Source organism: Ovis canadensis, chromosome X (assembly GCF_042477335.2).
Source record: "Ovis canadensis isolate MfBH-ARS-UI-01 breed Bighorn chromosome X, ARS-UI_OviCan_v2, whole genome shotgun sequence".
NCBI lineage: Eukaryota > Metazoa > Chordata > Mammalia > Artiodactyla > Bovidae > Ovis > Ovis canadensis.
In genome coordinates, this window is record NC_091727.1 from 38772896 (window position 1) to 38794694 (window position 21799).

General features: G+C 39.8%; 1 protein-coding gene across 2 annotated transcripts in view; it reads left to right on the plus strand.

Annotated features, from left to right (window-relative positions):
• Positions 1-407: 407 nt before the first annotated feature.
• SYTL5 (synaptotagmin like 5) overlaps positions 408-21799 on the plus strand; it is a 114425-nt gene continuing 93033 nt past the window's right edge. For both annotated transcript variants that reach the window (XM_070289901.1, XM_070289902.1), the window contains exon 1: positions 408-887. In XM_070289901.1, the coding sequence (XP_070146002.1) occupies positions 769-887 (119 nt within the window). In that variant the 5' untranslated portion in view covers positions 408-768. The remainder of the gene's footprint in view (positions 888-21799) is intronic.

Consider the following 21799-nt stretch of genomic DNA (forward strand, 5'->3'; position numbering starts at 1 on the left):
TAGTAGTGCTTTTTTATGTTGTGGTTCTAGTTTCGGGGAGGGAGGCGGGGAGGGCAGAGTGGAACCACTTAAGGGACCTGTCCTGTTGTGGACAGTCCAGGCTGTCCTAGTGACCCAGTTCACCCATGGGTCAGCTGTAAGGGTGGTAGCAGGATCTGGCTGGTAGAGGATGCTCGTTATAATGGAAGAAACTGAACTGACATAGAGAACTTGGAATCAACTAAATATAAGTAACTCTTTGATGCTGTAGTAAGTACAATAGATATTTCATCAGTACATGTTTACAGATTGAAAAGTGGTGTTTGAGTTAGGTATATCACTGTTTCAAATACTAGACACACTTACAAGTGCTTTGGGGAAAATCACCTAATTAATTTTTCTTTCCTTTGTTCCCTCCACCTTTGCAGTATTTTCTGGATTCCGTCCCAGCAGATCTGTTTTCTGCTCTGTAGCTTCCTGCAGTAACGCTGAGCATCATTAGGGGAACTCAGCTGCCATTGGACTGTATATCAAAGCAAAGGCTTTGGAGATCTTTTCAGTTAAAACAATAATGACTTTCTTGAAATGTAATCCCAGTGGAGCTTGTTTTCTGTGTTGCCTGGAAGAATCCTTACCTACCATCAACAGATCTTCAGAGACCCCATAAAAGCTTCTGTTCATCAAGCAACTGAGTGACTCTTGAGTTATTCACGGGGACCTTAAGAACTGTGGGTATCAATTTACCTGGAAAATTCAACCACTGCCACTCAGGACTACTGCTGAAATACCATGTCTAAGAACTCTGAGTTCATCAACCTGTCATTTTTATTAGATCATGAGAAGGAGATGATCCTGGGAGTCCTAAAGAGAGATGAATATTTGAAAAAAGTAGAGGACAAGAGAATAAGGTAATATTCTTTTGTTTGCCTTCTTGACTGCTTTCTGTTTGTTGGAAACAATTTAGACCAGAATTGGGGCAACTCCAACCACACTGGAGACCAGTGTAGGTCAGTGTCTTCCTGCATTCCAAACAATAGCATAGATATTAGAAAACATCTTTGGCACCTTATCATTTAGCCAGAAAGAAGGTTGGAATTGAGTGGTAAATATGGTGTTGATGAGGATGTTCGTTTGCCAGTGACATCATAACTTGTAGTTAAGTGGAAGGACTGCCCAGGTTTGAGTACCAGCCCTGGGATGTACTAGTTGTGTGACCTTGAATCAGGGACTCGACTTGGTTTCTTCATCAAAACAGCAGGGGTAAGTATAGCACTCATCTTATAGGGCTGTTGCAAAGATTAAGGAAGATAATATGTAGTACCTGGTACTTCAGTGCACAGTAATTTTTATCTATTATTTACTTGTATAATATCTTTCTTTGGTCAATCTTAGTGGAAATTTGTATCAACCAGAGCTGTGAGAGGAAGAGTGTCTGGAAACTGAGAAGTTCCCATTGTATCCCAGAAATCATTTGAATTTTTTGAAATAAGTTTCTGTGTGAGGAAAGTTGAGTAATGTGGACAGAATTAAGTTTCACATGGGTTGTAGGCAGGGTTGATATTTAGCTGAATCCCTAGGTGTGGCCTCATCTGTGTTTCAGCCAGCATCCATTCTGATTGGTTACATCATCGGTTCCCAATGATCAAAGCATCATTCTGATTGGTTACTACGTTCATTATGATTGGTTGCTGCCTGACCTGTCCTGCTTGTTAAGTGTATTTGGTTATTATGTCTCACCCCTGAGTAGAAGAACAGAAATAAGCAGAGTTCCTTCCTCAGTCACTGTCTACTGTGTAACGTGTAGTTTTGTGTATTGAGTATCTCCAAAAACTGCAATCAGAAGCTTATGTTTGTTTTACTTGAGAAAACACATCATAAGATTACCCTTACATGTTGCAAAAATATTCAATGTGCCTAAAGGAACTAGGATGTTTAGAACTGGAAAGACATTGAAATATTCTTGATTGATGCTTATTTCATAATGAAGAGCTCAGAGCTTTTAATTTCATTATTCTAAGGCATTCAGCTAATCTTAAAGGCTTCGATGAAATATGCTGTACTTTTTCTATGCCTAGAATTCAGGTGGCAGTGAAATCCAGTTAATAATGATTTTAAAGAATTCCAAAGTGATATTTTTGGCATTGATAGTCCAGTCTTGAAAAGTGACTAAATTTTCTAATGGCATTGAAAAAGTTCTATTGTTTATGGGAGACAGGGTACTAAGGAGTTATTGATAACATTCGCTGGGGAATTAAAAATCACTCCGCTCAGGAAAAAGCAATTTAATAATCAGATCCCAGGAAAGACTGAAGTATAGTGAACGGGACTTTGTTCAGAATATTTGTTCCTGTCATTCTCAGTAACTTTTAGTAATGATCTAAGTATACTCCCTCTTTTTCTCTACCTTCCCTTGCCTTCTTTCCTTATTCTCTGTAAGGGAAATTTGGCCAAATCTGTAATATACAATAGAGCTATCAAGAATAAACATTGATTCCCTGGCTCTTTAAACATTGGGAAGACAGGAAGAAAGACTTTTACAGACCTAAGAGATGTTATTATAGAAAAAAGATTTTTTTGAAAAAGGCAATGTCATTCCCTTCCTTAATAACAACACTGTCTAGTATTTAGTGCAGTTTTTTTTGCTGCACTGACTGTGTTAGATGCTCTGTCTCATTTTATTGTGAGTTATCAAGATAGGAGCCCAGACGAAATGACTCAGGCTCTGTCCCTCTTCACAGCTTCCTGTATTGAGAAGCCATTCCAAAGTGGGTAATGTGGTGTTTAGAGTACATTGCTGTCAAATCACCCATTTCCGTTTGCAAATTCAAATCTTAGTTACACCATGAAGTCTTATCATCACTTTAGACTAATCGCCTGTATAGATCTAAGTTCCTCACTTGACAGAACAGAAACAATAACAGTAGCTACCTCATGAGCTTGTTGTAAGGATTAAATAAGGTAATATTACCAAGAGCCTAGAACAAGACTGACTTACAGTAAGCACTTAATAGTGGCTGGCTAAAATCATTAGGGCTTATTGTTGGTTTGCGTTGCCCTTGATCTTATGAGTTGTTGTGAACACCATCACTCCAATCCTTTTCAGCCCCTTTGCTGGATTTGTGCTCTCATCTCCCAGTTTCCACATGCTTTACTTCTAAAGACTGGCACCTTCCACCTTCTTTGGAGGACTACCTTTGGGTGGCTGGAGTAGCCCATAGGTGTAAAGAACCACATGTACCAGATAAACTTGTGTTTTTCTCCCCACTGGGTTGCCCCAAGCCAATGGCTCATGGGTATAGAAACCCCTTGCTTCCAGACTCTGCAATACAACTACTTATTTCCCCAGATTTTTATTGGATGATTATTGCTTTACAATGCTGTGTTAACTTCTATTGTACATCAATGTGAATCAGTTGTATGTATACATGTATCCCCCCACCTTGAGCCTTCCTTCCACCGCAACCCCCGACCCCCGCTACCTCACTCATCGAGGTCATCACAGAGTACTGAGCTAAGCTCCCTGTGCTATACAACAGGTTCCCACTAACATTCTGTTTTACACATGCTAGTGTATATATGTCAATTCCCGTTTTCACAAGTCCATTCTCTAGGTCTGTGTCTCTATTCCTGCCCTGCAGATAGGTTGCAATGCAACTTCTGCTTCAGAGCTGCCCATGGGATCATGCTGAGACTGGCCTGTCACTATAAGTCACACCCTTCCTAGCCTCCCTTCTCTTCCCTTTCCTCCTTCCCCTACTCCCTTTTGCCCTTCTCCCTCACAGGTTCCTCCTGAGAGCAGTTCGTAAGTCACGTGCACAGGTATCTACATCTCCAAGTTAGTTCCTCAAAAACCCAACCAGGAGATTGGTTAGACCAGGCAGTGAACTTAGTTAATTTCCTTCTATATCCTCCAAAATCATCAACACAAAGAATTTATGGTGTGGCAGATTTTATTGTAACAGTAGACATTGATGCTAGCTGTTACAACCATTGTTTTCACTAGGCTACAGCTGTGTGTGTTGGTACTTTGTGGGAGTCTGGAGGAATAAGTAAGTTATGATGAATAAGATAGAAAGTAAAGGAATGGTTTCACAGAAGAGCTAATGTAAGGCTTCTGTTTGGGAGGTTAGATGGTTTGACAGAATTCTTCCACCTCTAGGAGATTTTCTTTTATAAATTTATTTATTTATTTGGGGGCGTTCTGGATCTTCATTGCTGCGCGGGCTTTCTCTAATTGGGGCGAGCAGGGGCTACTCTTCCTTGTGGTGCATGAGCTTCTCATTACAGTGACTCTTCTTATTGCAGAGCACAGGTTCTATGATGCACAAGCTTCAGCAGTTACAGCGCATAGGCTCAATAGTTGTGGCTCCTGGGCTCAAGAGCACAGGCTCAGTAGTTGTGGTGCATGGGCTTAGTTGCCCATTGAAGCCCCCTTCCATAATATCTTATAGCAACTGAACATTAGCTTTTAGATCTGTGACAGCTTAACCTTAGATTAAATCATTTGTCCAGCTAGTAAAGATCAGAGCCCATGTTCTCTCATTGCATTATTGCTTTCTTTCCCGCTATGCTTTGATGCTTTTGCAGAACTGCACCTATTCCGACCCTGTTGAAAGCCCATCCACAGCTTTACTAATAGTTGTCAAAGAATTGGAACAGAACAGAAAACAGTTCTATAGTCTGGTATTTATTGACAGCTCTGACCTACAAGCTATATAATACAACTTTTTTTGAAGTGTTGCTTTTATACAATAAAAACTAACAGGAGTTTTGTATGTGGTTCTACCCTTTATGCTGGTTGAAAACCAAAAGTGCAAGCACATAATGACGTGTTCCACATAGGGAGCTCAGCTGAGATGGGCCACCAGGCAAATAGGAACTAGTGTCATCAAAAGACCACGGTGCCCAGCCTGGGAACCTTATGGCTTTGTCTTTAAGTGTTTGATTCCATCATTTTCCAGCACAATGGTGGAAGAAAGAGGAGGACGGAGAGATAAAAGGGGAGAGTGCATTTAAATTAGCTGTTTGGAATCTTTCAGATAAGCTAAATATTTGGTTCAAATGGATTTGAAGCGATTTCAAGAATTACCCATTCACCCGGGAAGTAAGGGCAACCAGTAAGTGCCAAACAACAGTATCTTCTTAATACTCTACAAATGTTTGATCTGTTGGGCTGTTTGTTTTTTCAACTCTTATCACTGCCACTAAGAATGAAATTGGTTTGACCTTCTCAAGAGCCTAAAGACACACTGTTCCCGTTAAACACCAGGAGAACTATTGGAGTGGACTTCTAGTTTGGTAAACATCTTGTTTTATTCCTAGTATTAAATAGAATTGCCACAAAGCTTCTTAATAGATTAACAGAAACTCTCAGCATGAACATCCTTGTTCTCTAATAGAACCCAAACTCTTAGTGAGTCACAGAGACCTGGGGGAAAAAATCTGACTCTGCCTTAAACGAATTTAAAACCTTAGGGGTTTTCTCACTAAATACCTTATTAATTCCAACATATACACACACATAGGGAAACTAAGTTAATTTCGATTCTATACCATTTTCCTTCAAGTGATTTGTATTGTCAGTCTCATCATAGGTACAGGGCCACAAATACCTGATATTTGATGACATTTCAAACCATAGATTGTCCAGTCTGACAAGTGTAATTATTTAGACATTGTTTTTATTTGAAATAATACGGTCACCATAGTCATGAGTAAAATTGTTATCTATGTAGATATGTGTGTATTCATATATGTGTATATAAAATGTGTGTCTATATGTCTTAATACACACAGTTGACCCTTACATAGTGCAGGGTTTAGGGGTTCTCAACCTCCCTATTAAAAACTAGAGATATCACTTTGCCGACTAGTCTCTATTTTCAAAGCTATGGATTTTCCAGTAGTCATGTACGGATGTGAGAGCTGGACCGTAAAGAAGGCTGAGCGCCAAAGAGTTGATCCTTTCAAACTGTGGTGCTGGAGAAGACTCTTGAGAGTTCCTTGGACAGCAAGGATATCAAACCAGTTAATCCTAAAGGAATCAGTTCTGAATATTCATTGGAAGGACTCCAATACTTTGGCCACCTGATGTAAAGAACTGGCTCATTGGAAAAGATGCTGATGCTGGGAAAGATTAAAGGCAGAAGGAAAAGGGGATGGCAGAGGCTGCAATGGTTGGATGGCATCATTGACTGACTGATTTTGAGCAAACTCTGGGAGACAGAGGACACAGAAGGTTTATGTGCTGCAGTCCATGGGGTCAGAAAGACCTGGACATGACTTAGCGACTGAATAACAACAACCCTCCGTATAGCCAAAAATTGGAGTATAACTTACAGTTGGCCCTTTGTGTCCACAGTTCTACATCTGAGGATTCAATGAACCATAGATTATGTAATACTGTAGTATTTACTACTGAAAAAATTTGTGTATAAGTGGACCTGTGCAGTTCAAACCTGTATTGTTCAAGAATCAGTTGTGTACATCTCTTTGATTATTCCCTGAATTCCTCTTTCATTATCCTTTCCTTTCCTTGCATACTGTCTCCAGCTAGATTTGGTGTAGAGGACATGACCCTAGGCAGCAAGGATTCATTTGCACTCATGTCTAGAAAGGTGCCATTCCCTTTTAGCCCATGTAATCTACAACACGGCTGGATGTCCATAGGGTAGGATGTCAGGGCTGGGAGAATGAATTCATCTTCCACAATTAGGTCAGTTCATAAGGGAAGATTTAATTAAGCAAATACTAACTGTATTCCTGGGGCAATGTGCATATTTTTCCCTAGGCAAATACACATGAAAGCTTCACTAACAAAAATGTTACCTCTGACATTTTAGTTTTCAGGAGTAAGACCATTTTATATGAAGTTAATCTCTAAATATTAAGGTTCCTATAGTAATAGGAGTTAGGGTTTAATTGAGTTAACTCTGTAATAAGAATAGGCTAACATGTATTTAATAAATTTTCTAGTCATTATTTCTTTGCAGAGTAATTAAGCATATCTGGTAAACATTTCATACGAATGTCTAAAACTGATACAGCTGTTCCATGGCAAAGGACTGTTTTAGGTTTCTAAACTTAATGCACTAAGATCTATAAAGGGCATCAATAACTACAGTAGTTTTATATTATAAATTCTTAATTTACAAAGGAATATTTAGCATCTTATGATACACTTTTTATTATGGAAATAATATTTATGACAGAAAATTAGGAAAAACATACAATATGAACTTTAAAAACTACATGGGACCCTCTTCACAGAGATAACTTCCACTTTTGCATTTCTTTTCTGTTACTTTTATGTGTGTACATGTAATGTTCATATAATTGGGACCATATTATATATGTAATTTTGTATCCTCTAACTTTATTGTTGTTGCTCAGTCGTGTCTGACTCTGTGTGACCCAAGGGAATACAATATGCCAGGTTTCACTGTCCTTCACTATCTTCCAGAGTTTGCCCAAACTCCTAAAATTGAGTCAGTGATGCCATCCAACCGTCTCATTCTATGTCACTCCCTTCTCCTCCTGCCGTCAATCTTTTCAAGGATCAGGGTCTTTTCCATTGAAATGGCCCTTCACATCAGGTGGCCAAAGTACTGGAACTTCAGCATCAGTTCTTGCAATGAATATTCAGGGTTGATTTCCTTTAGGATTGACTGGCTTGATATCCTTGCTATCCAAGGGACTCTCAAGAGCCTTCTCCAGCAGCACAGTTAGAAAGTGTCAGTTCTTTAGTGTTCAGCCTCCTTTATAGTCCACCTCTAACATCTGTAAATGATTCCTGGAAAAACCATAGCTTTGACTCTACAAACCTTTTTCAGCAAAGTGATGTCTCTGATTTTTAATATGCTGTCTAGGTTTGTCATAGCTTTTCTTCCAAGGAGCAAGTGTCTTTTAATTTCATGACTGCAGTCACCATTTGCAGTGATTTTGGAGCCCAAGAAAATAAAATCTGTCATTGTTTCCATTTTTCCACCATCTACTTGCCATGAAGTGATTGCATCAGATGCCATGATCTTGCTTTTTTGAATGTTGAGGTTTTACTTTTTTATTGAAGGATAATTGCTTTACAGAATTTTGTAGTTTTCTGTCAAACCTCAACATGAATCAGCCATAGGTATATGTATATCCCCTCCCTTTTGAACCTCCCGTCTCCCTCCCCATCCCACCCCTCTAGGTTGATAAAGAACCCCTGTTTGAGTTTCCTGAGCCATACAGCAAATTCTCATTGGCTATTTATTTTACATATGGTAATTAAGTTTCCACAGTACACTTTCCATACATCTCACCCTGTCCTTCCCTCGCCCCATGTCCATAACTCTATTCTCTATGTCTGTTTGTCTATTGCTGCCCTGTAGATAAATTATTCAGTACAGTTTTTCTAGATTCTGTATATATGTGTTAGAATACGATATTTATCTTTCTCTTTCTGATTCACTTCACTCTTTATAATAGGTTCTAGGTTTATCCACTTTATCAGAACTGACTCAAATGCATTCCCTTTTATGGCTGAGTAATAGTCCATTGTGTGTATGTACCACAACTTCTTTACCCATTCATCTGTCGATGGACATCTGGGTTGCTTCCATGTTCTAGCTATTGTAAATAGTGCTACAATAAACAATGAGATACATGTGTCTTTTTCAACCCTGGTTTCCTCAGAGTATATGTCTAGGAGTCAGATTGCTGGGTCATATGGTGATTTTATCCTTAGTTTTTTTAAGGAATCTCTATACCAGACCACCTGACCTGCTTCTTGAGAAATCTATATGCAGGTCAGGAAGCAACAGTTAGAACTGAACATGGAACAACAGACTGGTTCCAAATAGGAAAAGGAGTACGTCAAGGCTGTATATTGTCATCCTGCTTATTTAACTTCTATGCAGAGTACATCATGAGAAATGCTGGACTGGAAGAAACACAAGCTGGAATCAAGATTGCCAGGAGAAATATCAGTAACCTCAGATATGCAAATGAAACCACCCTTATGGCAGAAAGTGAAGAGGAACTCAAAAGCCTCTTGATGAAACTGAAAGAGGAGAGTGGAAAAGTTGGCTTAAACCTCAACATTCAGAAAACGAAGATCATGGCATCCGGTCCCATCACTTCCTGGGAAATAGACAGGGAAACAGTGGAAACAGTGTCAGACTTAATTTTTGGGGGCTCCAAAATCACTGCAGATGGTGACTGCAGCCATGAAATGAAAAGACGCTTACTCCTTGGAAGAAAAGTTATGACCAACCTAGATAGCATATTCAAAAGCAGAGACATTACTTTGCCGACTAAGGTCCATCTAGTCAAGGCTGTGGTTTTTCCAGTGGTCATGTATGGATGTGAGAGTTGGACTGTGAAGAAGGCTGAGTGCCAAAGAATTGATGCTTTTGAACTGTGGTGTTGGAGAAGACTCTTGAGAGTCCCTTGGACTGCAAGGAGATCCAACCAGTCCATTCTGAAGGAGATCAGCCCTGGGATTTCTTTGGAAGGAATGATGCTAAAGCTGAAACTCCAGTACTTTGGCCACCTCATGTGAAGAGTTGACTCATTGGAAAAGACTCTGATGCTGGGAGGGATTGGGGGCAGGAGGAGAAGGGGATGACAGAGGATGAGATGGCTGGATGGCATCACGGACTCGATGGACGTGAGTCTGAGTGAACTCTGGGAGTTGGTGATGGACAGGGAGGCCTGGCATGCTGCGATTCATGGTGTCTCAAAGAGTCGGACACCACTGAGCAGCTGAACTGAACTGAACTGAACTGATACTGTCTTCCATAGTGGCTGTTATCAATTTGCATTCCCACCAACAGTGCGAGAGTGTTCCCTTTTCTCCACACCCTCTCCAGCATTTATTGTTTGTAGACTTTTTGATGATGGCCATTCTGACTGATGTGAGGTGATATCTCATTGTAGTGTTGATTTGCATTTCTCTAATAATGAGCAATGTTGAGGATCTTTTCATGTGTTTGTTAGCCATCTGTATGTCTTCTTTGGAGAAATGTCTGTTTAGGTCTCTTTCCCACTTTTTGATTGGGTTGTTTATTTTCCTGGTATTGAGTTGTATGAGCTGCTTGTGTATTTCAGAAATTAATCCTTTGTCAGTTGTTTCATTTGCTATTATTTTCTCCATTCTGAGGGTTGTCTTTTCACCTTGCTTATAGTTTCCTTTGCTGTGCAAAAGCTTTTAAGTTTAATCAGGTTCCACTTGTTTACTTTTGTTTTTATTTCCATAACTCTAGGAGGTGGGTCATAGAGGATCTTACTTTGATTTATGTCTTCAGGTGTTCTGCCTATGTTTTCCTCTAAGAGTTTTATAATTTCTGGTCTTACATTTAGATCTTTAATCCATTTTGAGTTTATCTTTGTGTATAGTGTTAGGAAGTGTTCTAATTTCATTCTTTTGCACATAGCTGACCAGTTTTCCCAGCACCATTTATTGAAGAGGCTGTCTTTGCCCCATTGTATATTCTTGCCTCCTTTGTAAAAAATAAGGTACCCATAGGTGCATGGGTTTATTTCTGGGCTTTCTATCTTGTTCCATTGGTTTATATTTCTGTTTTTGTGCCAGTACCATACTGTCTTGATGACTGTAGCTTTGTAGTATAATCTGAAGTCAGGAAGGTTGATACCTCCAGCTCCATTCTTCTTTCTCAAGACTGCTTTGGCTATTTAGGGTCTTTTGTGTTTCCATATGAATTGTGAAATTTTTTGTTCTAGTTCTGTGAAAAATACCATTGGTCATTTGATATGGGGATCGCATTGACTCTGTAGATTGCATTTGGTAGTATAGTCATTTTCAAAACATTGATTCTTCCTACCCAGGAACATGGAATATCTCTCCATCTGTTTATGTCATCTTCGATTTCTTTCATCAGTGTCTTATAATATTCAGTATACAATTCTTTTGTCTCCTTAGATAAGTTTATTCCTAGATATTTAATTCTTTTTGTTGCAATGATGAATAGGATTGATTCCCTAAATTCTCTTTCTGATTTTTCATTGTTAGTATATAGAAATGGAAGTGATTTCTGGGTATTGATTCTGTATCCTGCAACTTTGCTAAATTTACTGATTCAGTTCAGTTCAGTTCAGTCGCTCAGTCGTGTCCGACTCTTTGCGACCCCATGAATCACAGCATGCCAGGCCTCCCTGTCCATCACCAACTCCCAGAGTTCACTCAGACTCACGCCCATTGAGTCCGTGATGCCATCCAGCCATCTCATCCTCAGTCGTCCCCTTCTCCTCCTGCCCCCAATCCCTCCCAGCATCAGAGTCTTTTCCAATGAGTCAACTCTTCACATGAGGTGGCCAAAGTACTGGAGTTTCAACTTTAGCATCATTTCTTCTAAAGTAATCCCAGGGCTGATCTCCTTCAGAATGGACTGGTTGGATCTCCTTGCAGTCCAAGGGACTCTCAAGAGTCTTCTCCAACACCACAGTTCAAAAGCATCAATTCTTTGGCACTCAGCCTTCTTCACAGTCCAACTCTCACATCCATACATGACCACTGGAAAAACCACAGCCTTGACTAGATGGACCTTAGTCGGCAAAGTAATGTCTCTGCTTTTGAATATGCTATCTAGGTTGGTCATAACTTTTCTTCCAAGGAGTAAGCGTCTTTTCATTTCATGGCTGCAGTCACCATCTGCAGTGATTTTGGAGCCCCCAAAAATTAAGTCTGACACTGTTTCCACTGTTTCCCTGTCTATTTCCCAGGAAGTGATGGGACCGGATGCCATGATCTTCGTTTTCTGAATGTTGAGGTTTAAGCCAACTTTTCCACTCTCCTCTTTCAGTTTCATCAAGAGGCTTTTGAGTTCCTCTTCACTTTCTGCCATAAAGGTGGTGTCATCTGCATATCTGAGGTTATTGATATTTCTCCCGGCAATCTTGATTCCAGCTTGTGTTTCTTCCAGTCCAGCATTTCTCATGATGTACTCTGCATAGAAGTTAAATAAGCAGGATGACAATATACAGCCTTGACGTACTCCTTTTCCTATTTGGAACCAGTCTGTTGTTCCATGTTCAGTTCTAACTGTTGCTTCCTGACCTGCATACAAATTTTTCAAGAGGCAGGTCAGGTGGTCTGGTATTCACATCTCTTTCAGAATTTTTCATAGTTTCTTGTGATCCACACAGTCAAAGGCTTTGGCATAGTCAATAAAGCAGAAATAGATGTTTTCCTGGAACTCTCTTGCTTTTTCGATGATCCACCGGATGTTGGCAATTTGATCTCTGGTATCTCTGCCTTTTCTAAAACCAGCTTGAACATCAGGAAGTTCACAGTTCACATATTGCTGAAGCCTGGCTTGGAGAATTTTGAGCATTACTTTACTAGCATGTCAGATGAGTGCAATTGTGCGGTAGTTTGAGCATTCTTTGGCATTGCCTTTCTTTGGGATTGGAATGAAAACTGACCTTTTCCAGTCCTGTGGCCACTGCTGAGTTTTCCAAACTTGCTGGCATATTGAGTGTAGCACTTTCACAGCATCATCTTTCAGGATTTGAAATTGCTCTACTGGAATTACATCACTTCCACCAGCTTTGTTTGTAGTGATGCTTTCTAAGGCCCACTTGACTTCACATTCCAGGATGTCTGGCTGTAGATGAGTGATCACACCATCATGATTATCTGGGTCGTGAAGATCCTTTTTGTACAGTTCTTCCATGTATTCTTGCCACCTCTTCTTAATATCTTCTGCTTCCGTTAGGTCCATACCATTTCTGTCCTTTATCGAGCCCATCTTTGCATGAAGTGTTCCCTTGGTATCTCTAATTTTCTTGAAGAGTTCTCTAGTCTTTCCCATTCTGTTGTTTTCCTCTATTTTTAGCTCTAGTAATTTTCTGTTACTATCTTCAGGGCTTTCTATGTACAGTATCATGCCATCTGCAAACAGTGAGAGCTTTACTTCTTCTTTTCTGATCTGGATTATTTTTATTTCTTTTTATTCTCTGATTGCAGTAGTTAGCACTTCCAGAACTATGGTGAATAATAGTGGTGAAAGTGGACACCCTTGTCTTGTTTCTGATCTCAGAGGGAATGCTTTCAGTTTTTCATCTTTGAGAATAATGTTTGCTGTAGGCTTATCATATATGGCCTTTACTATGTTGAGGTAGTTCTATGCCCATTTTTTGAAGAGTTTTAATCATAATGGGTGCCGAGTTTTGTCAAAGGCTTTTTCTGCATCTATTGAGATGATCATATGGTTTTTATCTTTCAATTTGTTAATATGCTGTATCACATTGATTGATTTGCATATATTGAAGAATCCTTGCACCCCTGAAATAAACCCAGCTTGATCATGGTGTATGAGCTTTTTGATGTGTTGCTGAATTGGTGTTGCTATTTAATGTTTTTCTTGTTTCTTGAGGTAGGATTGTATTGCTGTAAACTTCCCTCTTAGAACTGCTTTTGCTGCCTCCCATTGGTTTTGTGTTGTCATGTTTTCATTGTCATTTGTTTCTAGAAATTTTTTTATTTCCCTCCTGATTTCTTCAGTAACCTTTGGTTATGTAGAAACATGTTGTTTGATCTCCATTTGTTTGTGTTTCTGACAGTTTTTTCTTGTAATTGATATCTAGTCTCATAGTATTGTGGTTAGAGAAGATACTTGATACAATTTCAATTTTCTTAAATTTACTGAGGTTTTATTTGTGACCCAAGATGTGGTCTATCCTAGATAATGTTCCATGTGTACTTGAGAGGAAGGTGTATTCTTCTGCATTTGGATGGAATGTCCTGAAGATATCAATGAGATCCATCTCATCTAATGTATCATTTAAGACTTGTGTTTCCTTATTAATTTTCTGTTTTGCTGATCTGTCCATTGATGTGAGTGGGGTGTTAAAGTCTCCTACTATTATTGTGTTACTGTCAGTTTCTCCTTTTATGTCTGTTAGTATTTGTCTTATGTATTGAAGTGTACCTATGTTGGGTGCATAGATATTTACAATTGTTATATCTTCCTATTATATTGATCCCTTGATCATTATGTAGTGTCCTTCCTTATCTCTTGTTATATTCTTTATTTTAAGGTCTATTTTGTCTGATATGAGTATTGCTACTCCAGCTCTCTTTTGCTTCCCATTTGCAAGGAATATATTTTTCCATCCTCTCACTTTCAGTCCATATGAGTCTTTAGGTCTGAAGTGGGTTTCTTGTAGATAGCATATATATGGGTCTTGTTTTCATATCCATTCAGCCAGTCTGTGTCTTTTGGTTGGAGCATTTAACCCATTTACATTTAAAGTAATTATTGATATATATGTTTCTATTTCCATTTTCTCAGTTGTTTGGGGTTGATTTTGTAGATTTTTTTCTTCTCTTCTATTTCTTGACTATATAATTTCCTTTAACATTTGTTCTAAAACTGGTTTGGTGTTACTGAATTATCTTAACTTTTGCTTGTCTGAAAAGCTTTTTAATTCTCCATCAATTTTGAATGAGATCCTTGCTGGGTACAGTAATCTTGGTTGTAGATTTTTCCCTTTCAGTACTTTAAATATATCTTGCCATTCCCTTCTGGCCTGCAGTTTCTGCTGAAAGATCAGCTGTTAAGCATATGGGTTTCCCTTGTATGTTACTTCTTGCTTCTCCCTTGCTGCTTTTAATATTCTTTCTTTCTGTTAAGTCTTGGTTAGTTTTTAGTATGTGTCTTGGTGTGTTTCTCCTTGGGTTTATTCTGTGTGGGACTCTTTGTGCCTCTTGGACTTGATTGACTATTTCCTTTTCCATGTTGGGGAAATTTTCAAGTATAATCTCTTGAAAAATTTTCTCATACCCTTTTTCTCTTCTTCTTCTGGGACCCCTGTAATTCGAATATTGGTGCATTTGATATTGTCCCAAAGGTCTCTGAGACTATCCTCAGTTTTCACTCTTTTTACTTTATTCTGCTCTTCATAAGTTATTTCCACCATTTTATCTTCTAGCTCACTAATTTGTTCTTCTGCTTCAGATATTCTGCTATTGATTCCTTCTAGAGTATTTTTAATTTCAGTAATTGTGTTGTTTGTCTCTTCATGTTTATCCTTTAATTCATCTGTGTTTTTGTTAACTGATTCTTGCATTTCCTCAATTTTGCTTTCAAGATTTTAGATCATCTTAATTATCATTATTCTGAATTATTTTCCAGGTAGTTTGCCTATTTCCTCTTCATTTATTTGGACTTCTTTGTCTCTAGTTTGTTCCTTCATTTGTGTAGTATTTCTCTGCCTTTTCACTATTTTTTTTAAATTTACTGTGTTTTAGGTCTCCTTTCCCCAGACTTCAAGGTTGAATTCTTTCTTCCTTTTCATTTCTGCCCTCCTAAGATTGTTCCAGTGGTTTGTGTAAGCTTCGTATAGTGTGAGATTTCTGCTGAGTTTTTGTTTGTTTGTTTTTCCTCTGATGGGCCAGGCTGAGTGAGTGGTAATTCTGCCTGCTGATGATTTGGCTTGTATTTTTGTTTTCTTTGTTGTTTAGATGAGGTGTCCTGCACAGGGTGCTATTGGTGGTTGGGTGATGCTGGGTCTTGTATTCCATTGGTTTCCTTTATGTGAGTTCTCACTACTTGATACCCACTAGGGTTAGTTCTCTGGTAGCCTAGGGTCTTGGAGTCAGTTCTCCCACTCCAAAGGCCCAGGTCTTGGTTTCTGGTCAAGAAACAAAGATTCCACAAATGGTTTGTTATGGCATTAAGTGATATTAAAACAAATATCTAAAAACGAGAAACCAAAGATGAACCCCAGACAAATGGCAGTTACAAACTCAGGCAAATAGTAATTCAAATAATGGAATATACACATATACATATACACCCATGAGCAAAGTCAAAACAGTCCAACAAATATAAAATACAATAGATTGACCCAGTGAACAAAGGAAATAAAAAAATTATATTTACCAGTTAAGAACAAAACTAACTAAAGCACAAACTGGAAAACAAGACTAAAGCATAGTGCCAAGTGGGGAATAAAACAATGAAAACAAAACTAACAAATATGTTGAAAGGAAAGAAAGAAAAGAAAGCAAGAATAGATATGCAAAGTTAAATAGAGGTAGATGAAGAAGATTCATATACATTAAAGATTAACTGCAAGGGGGAGAGAAGATTAGGAAAGGCAAACAAAGGAATAAGTGTAGAAGAGATATAATAGGGTCCAGGTTCGATGTATGATATTGGATGCTTGGGGCTGGTGCACTGGGACGACCCAGAGGGATGGTACGGGGACGGAGGAGGGAGGGGGGTTCAGGATGGGGAACACATGTATACCCATGGTGGATTCATGTTGATGTATGGCAAAACCAATACAATATTGTAAAGTAATTAACCTCCAATTAAAATAAATTTATATTAAAATTTTTTAAAAAGAATTAAAAAATAAAAAGTTTAAAAAGTTATGAGAAAAGAAAAAAAAATGGAAGAATAAATAAAAAAGGAAAACTCCACATAACTGCAGAAGCCCAATGTAGAGGCAGAGGTTTATGACAACAATGAAAAGTGTGACTGATTATACACATATACATCCATAAGCAAAATCAAAACAGTCCAACAAAAATAAAGTACAATAGATTGACCTGGTGAACAAAGGAAACCAAAAATTATGTCTACCAGAACAAAACTAACTAAAGCACAAACTGGAAAACAAGACTAAAATGAGCTGCCAATTGGGGAATAAAACAATGAAAATAAAACTATGTTGAGAGGGAAGGAAAGAAAGAAAAGAAAGAAGAGGTAGATGAAGAAGGTTTATATACATTAAAGATTAACTGCAAGGGAAAAAGAAGAGTAGGAAAATCAAACAAAGGAATACATATAAAAATAATAATAGGTTTAAAATTTAAAAATTAAAATTAAAAAAAAGATAAAAAGAAAAAAAACTCCCCAGAACTGCAAAAGCCCACAGAGCCAGAGGTTTATAACAACAGTAAAAAACATGACTGAGAAAAAAAAGCTCAAAAGCTTAATTAGATTTTATAGGACATGACTGAAGCGACTTAGCAGCAGCAGCAGCACCAATAAAATTGACAGCTGCAACAGGGGGGTGGGTATAAAGGAAAAAAAAGAAAAAAAATCCAAAAGAATCTACAGAACAAGTCAAAACACAAGAATAATAAATGTTTTTCTTGAGTCACTGCTGTCTGTGTCCTTTCCCTCCCTGGGAGTCACAGTCCACCTCATCTCCCTAGGATGCCCTCTAACACTGTGCTGATCTCTGGACCTGCTGTGGGGGAAGCTCATATTCTAATGTTGTCCTACTCCTCTGTGTTCTTGCATCCAGTGTCCACAGCTATCAGAACTAGTGTGTTTTCTTTTGTGGGAGCTCTCAATGACATTTTATATATTCCATAGACACAGAGTCTGCCTAGTTGATCGTGTGGATTGAGTCTGCAGCTTATACAGCTGGTGGAAAGGTTTTGGGTCTTTTTCCTTAGCCACACTGCCCCTGGGTTTCAATTGTGGTTTTATTTCCACCTCTGCATGTGGATTGTCCACTGAGGTTTGCTCTTGAGGCTGCCCTGGAGGACTTGGGTTTGCCCCTCTGAGGGCCAGGTGTGGAGATGGTCCATCTGCTTGGGTCGCAGGGGTTCTGGCAGCACCAGGTACTCAGTGGAGTTGGTGGCTAGCGCAGCAGGAAATATAGTGCTCTTGAAGGGTATGGTGACCAGTATTGGCCAATACGCTCCAGGATTCTTGCCTGGAGAACCCCCGCCCCTGATGGAGAAGCCTGGCAGGCCACAGTCTACAGGGTCACAAAGAGATGGACACTACCTGAAGTGACCCTGTGAGCATAGGTGCAAGATTTTTTTTTTTTTGCCTGTGGCAGCTCTGCCCCAGCTAGTGTTGAGTGTGAAGGTGGCACAGCTGCTTGGCTTGTGGGGACCATGGCAGCACCAAGTGTACAGGGACATGGGCTGCCTCTGCTGCAGTAGTTATGGCCCTATCAGAGTCTTTTTTTAAGCCTCTTGTAGTTGGCAATCAGAAGGCCTCTTTGACGAGTCTTTCTCCATAGCTCTGCCCATTCAAGCACTTAGAGGGCTTCCTTGCCTGGGGTCCTTCTCTGTTTTCAGTGCATCAGGCACATAGAGGGGCTCCCCAACTGGGGTCCTACTCTGTATATCAGCATATCAGGCACTTAAAGGGGCACCCTGGATGGGGTCCTACTCTGTAGTGCATCAGGCATTTGATGGGCCAGCCTCTCTATTGCTAATGCTGGTGTGTCGAGCGGGGGGGGGGGGGGGGGGGGGGTCGGGGAGAGGCTATGGTGATAGCTCTACCCCCTACGTGTGATTCTACTACCATAGCTGCCGGGTTTTCCTCCATAGGCATTTCCCACTACAATCTCTTCCCTCACATCCCCTCAATCTGTCTCTTCGAGGTTAACAGTAGCCCTTGCCCGGGGATTGCTCCACAATCCCTAAACTCCAGCTCCCAGCCACTGCACCATTTGGGGTATGTATGGGTGTGGCAAGGAGTGTCTGATTCTCATTCCACTTACACTGCCGCAGATCAGCTGTTTCACTCTCAGCCTTAAATGTTTCTCCTCTGACTCAGACAGTTGCCCTGATGTGGGGATCAGACCCCTGCTTCAGTTCCCCCACCTGCCAAGGGCAGGTCCAGTGCTGCTAACACTCCTGTTTTTCCCCCTAGTTCCTGTGTCCTACTGAGTCTTGCATGGGTCTATATTATTCTTTTCTGCTGGTCAGGTACTCCTGTCCACTCTAAGCTGGTGTTCTGCATGCACTTCTGTGTCTGAAGGTGTATTCCTGATGTATCCGTGAAGAGAGATGTACTCCATGTCCACCTGCTCCTCTGCCATCTTGTTCTCTCCCTCAAATGTTAAGTTATAAGCCAGCTTTTTCACTTCTTCTTTCACTTCCATCAAGAAGCTCTTTAGTTCTTGCTTTTTGCTATTAGGGTAGTGTCATCTGCATGTCTTAGGTTATTGATATTTCTCCTGGCAATCTTGATTCCAGCTTGTTTTTCATCCAGCCCAGCATTTCACGTGATGTACTCTGCATATAAGTAAAATAAGCAGGGTGACTATATTCAGCCTTGATGTATTCCTTTCCCAATTTGGAGCAGTCCATTGATCCATGTCCAGTTCCAACTGTTGCTTCTTTAACTGCATACTGGTTTCTCAGGAGGCAAAGAAGGTGGTCTGGTAGTCCCATCTCTTTAAGAATTTTTCACAGTTTGTTGTGATCCACATAGTCAAATTTAATGCAAAGATGGGCATAATAAAGGACAGAAATGGTGTGAGCCTAACAGAAGCAGAAGATATTAAGAAGAGGTGGCAAGAACACACAGAAGAACCATACAAACGATATTTTCATGACCTAGATAACCATGATGATGTGGTCACTCACCTAGAGCCAGACATTCTGGAATGTGAAGTCAATTGGGCTTTAGGAAGCATCACTATGAGCAAAGCTAATGGAGGTAATGGAATTTCAGTTGAGATAGTTCAAATTCTAAAAGATGATGCTGTGAAAGTGCTGCCCTCAATATGCCAGCAAATCTGGAAAACACAGCAGTGAGCACAGGACTGGAAAAGGTCAGTTTTCATTCCAATCTCAAAGAAGGGCAATGCTAAAGAATGTTCAAACTACTGCACAATTGCTCTCATCTCACACGCTAGCAAAGTAATGCTCAGAATGCTCCAAGCCAAGATTCAACAGTATGTGAGCCGTGAACTTACAGATGTTCAAGCTGGATTTAGAAAAGGCAGAGATACCAGAGATCAAATTGCCAACATCCATTGGATTATTGAAAAAGCAGGAGAATTCCAGAAAAACATCTACTTCTGCTTTATTGACTATGCTAAAGCCTTTGACTGCATAGATCACACCAAACTGTGGAAAATTCTTCAAGAGATGGGAATACCAGACTACCTTACATGCCTCCTGAAAAATCTGTATGCAGGTCGAGAAGCAACACTTAGAACTGGACATGGAACAACAGACTGGTTCCAAATCAGGAAAGGAGTACATCAAGGCTGTACATTGTCACCCTGCTTATTTAACTTACATGCAGAATACATCATGCAAAATGTCGAACTGCATGAAGCACAAGCTGGAATCAAGATTGCTGAGAGAAATATTTCAATAACCTTAGATACACAGCCAACACCACCCTTATGGCAGAAAGTGAAGAGAAACTAAAGAGCCTTCTGATGAAAGTGAAAGAGGAGAATGAAAAAGCTTCTTAAAAGTCAACATTCAGCAAACTATAATCATGGCATCTGTTCCCATCACCCCATAGCAAATAGATGGAGAAACAATGGAAACAGTGAGAGACTTTATTTTTGGGGGGCTCCAAAATCACTGCAGATGGTGATTGCAGCCATGAAATTAAAGGACACTTGCTTCTTGGAAGTAAAGCTATGATCAAACCTAGGCAGAATATTAAAAAGCAAAGACATTACTTTGCTGACAAAGGTCCATCTAGTCAAAGCTATGGTTTTTCCAGTAGTCATATATGGTTGTGATAGTTGCACCATAAAGAAAACTGAATGCTGAAGAATTGATGCTTTTGAACTGTGAAGTTGGAGAAAACTCTTGAGAGTCCCTATTGGTACATATACACAATGGAGTATTATTCAGCCATTAAACAGAATACATTTGAATCAGTTCTAATGAGGTGGATGAGACTGGAGCCTATTTTACAGAGTTAGTAAGCCAAAAATAAAAACACCAATACAATAAATTAATTAAAAAGAAAGCTGAGCACCAAAGAATTGATGGTTTTGAACTGTGGCGCTGGACAATTCTCTTGAGAGTCCCTTGGGCTACAGGGAGATCCAACCAGTCAATCCTAAAGGAAATCAGTCCTGAATATTCATTGGAAAGACTGATGCTGAAGTTGAAGCTCCAATACTTTGGCCCCCTGATACGAAGAACTGACTCATTGGAAAAGACCCTGATGCTGGGAAAGATTAAAGGCAGGAGGAGAAGGGGACGACAGAGGATCAGATGGTTTGATGGTATCACAGACTCGATGAACATGAGTTTGGGTAAGCTCCAGGAGTTGGTAATGGACAGGGAAGCCTGGCATGTTGCATTCCATGGGGTTGCAAGGATTCTGACATGACTGAGTGACTGAACTAACTGACTAACGCAGTCAAAGGCGTTTGCATACGCAATAAAGCAGAAGTAGATGTTTTTCTACAATTCCCTGGCTTTTTCTGTGATCCAACAGATGTTGGCATTTTGATCTCTGGTTCCTCTGCCTTTTCTACATCCAGCTTGAACATCTGAAAGTTCTATATTCATATACTGTTGAAGCCTAGCTTGGAGCATTTTGAGCATGACCTTGCTAGCATGTGAAATGAGTGCAAATGTACAGTAGTTTAAACATTCTTTGGCATTGCCATCCTTTGGAATTGGAGTGAAAACTGACCCTTTCCATTCCTGTGGCCATTGCTGAGTTTTCCAACTTTGCTGCCATATTGCAGCACTTTAACAATGTTATTTTAAGTAGCTCTGCTGAAATTCCATCACTTCCACTAGCTTTTTTCATAATAATACTTTCTAAGGCTCACTTGACTTCACACTCCAGGATATCTGGCTCTATGTGAGTGATCACACTATCGATGTTGCATGGGTCATTTAGATAGTTTTTTAAAATTAATTTATTTATTTTACTTTATAATATTGTGTTGGTTTTGCCATACATTGACTTGAATCCGCCGTGAGTGTACCTGTGTTCCCTATCCTGAACCCCCCTCACACCTCCCTCCCCATCCCATTGCTCTGGGTCATCCCAGTGCACCAGCCCCAAGCACCCTGTATCATGCATCAAACCTGGACTGGCGATTCGTTTCACATATGATA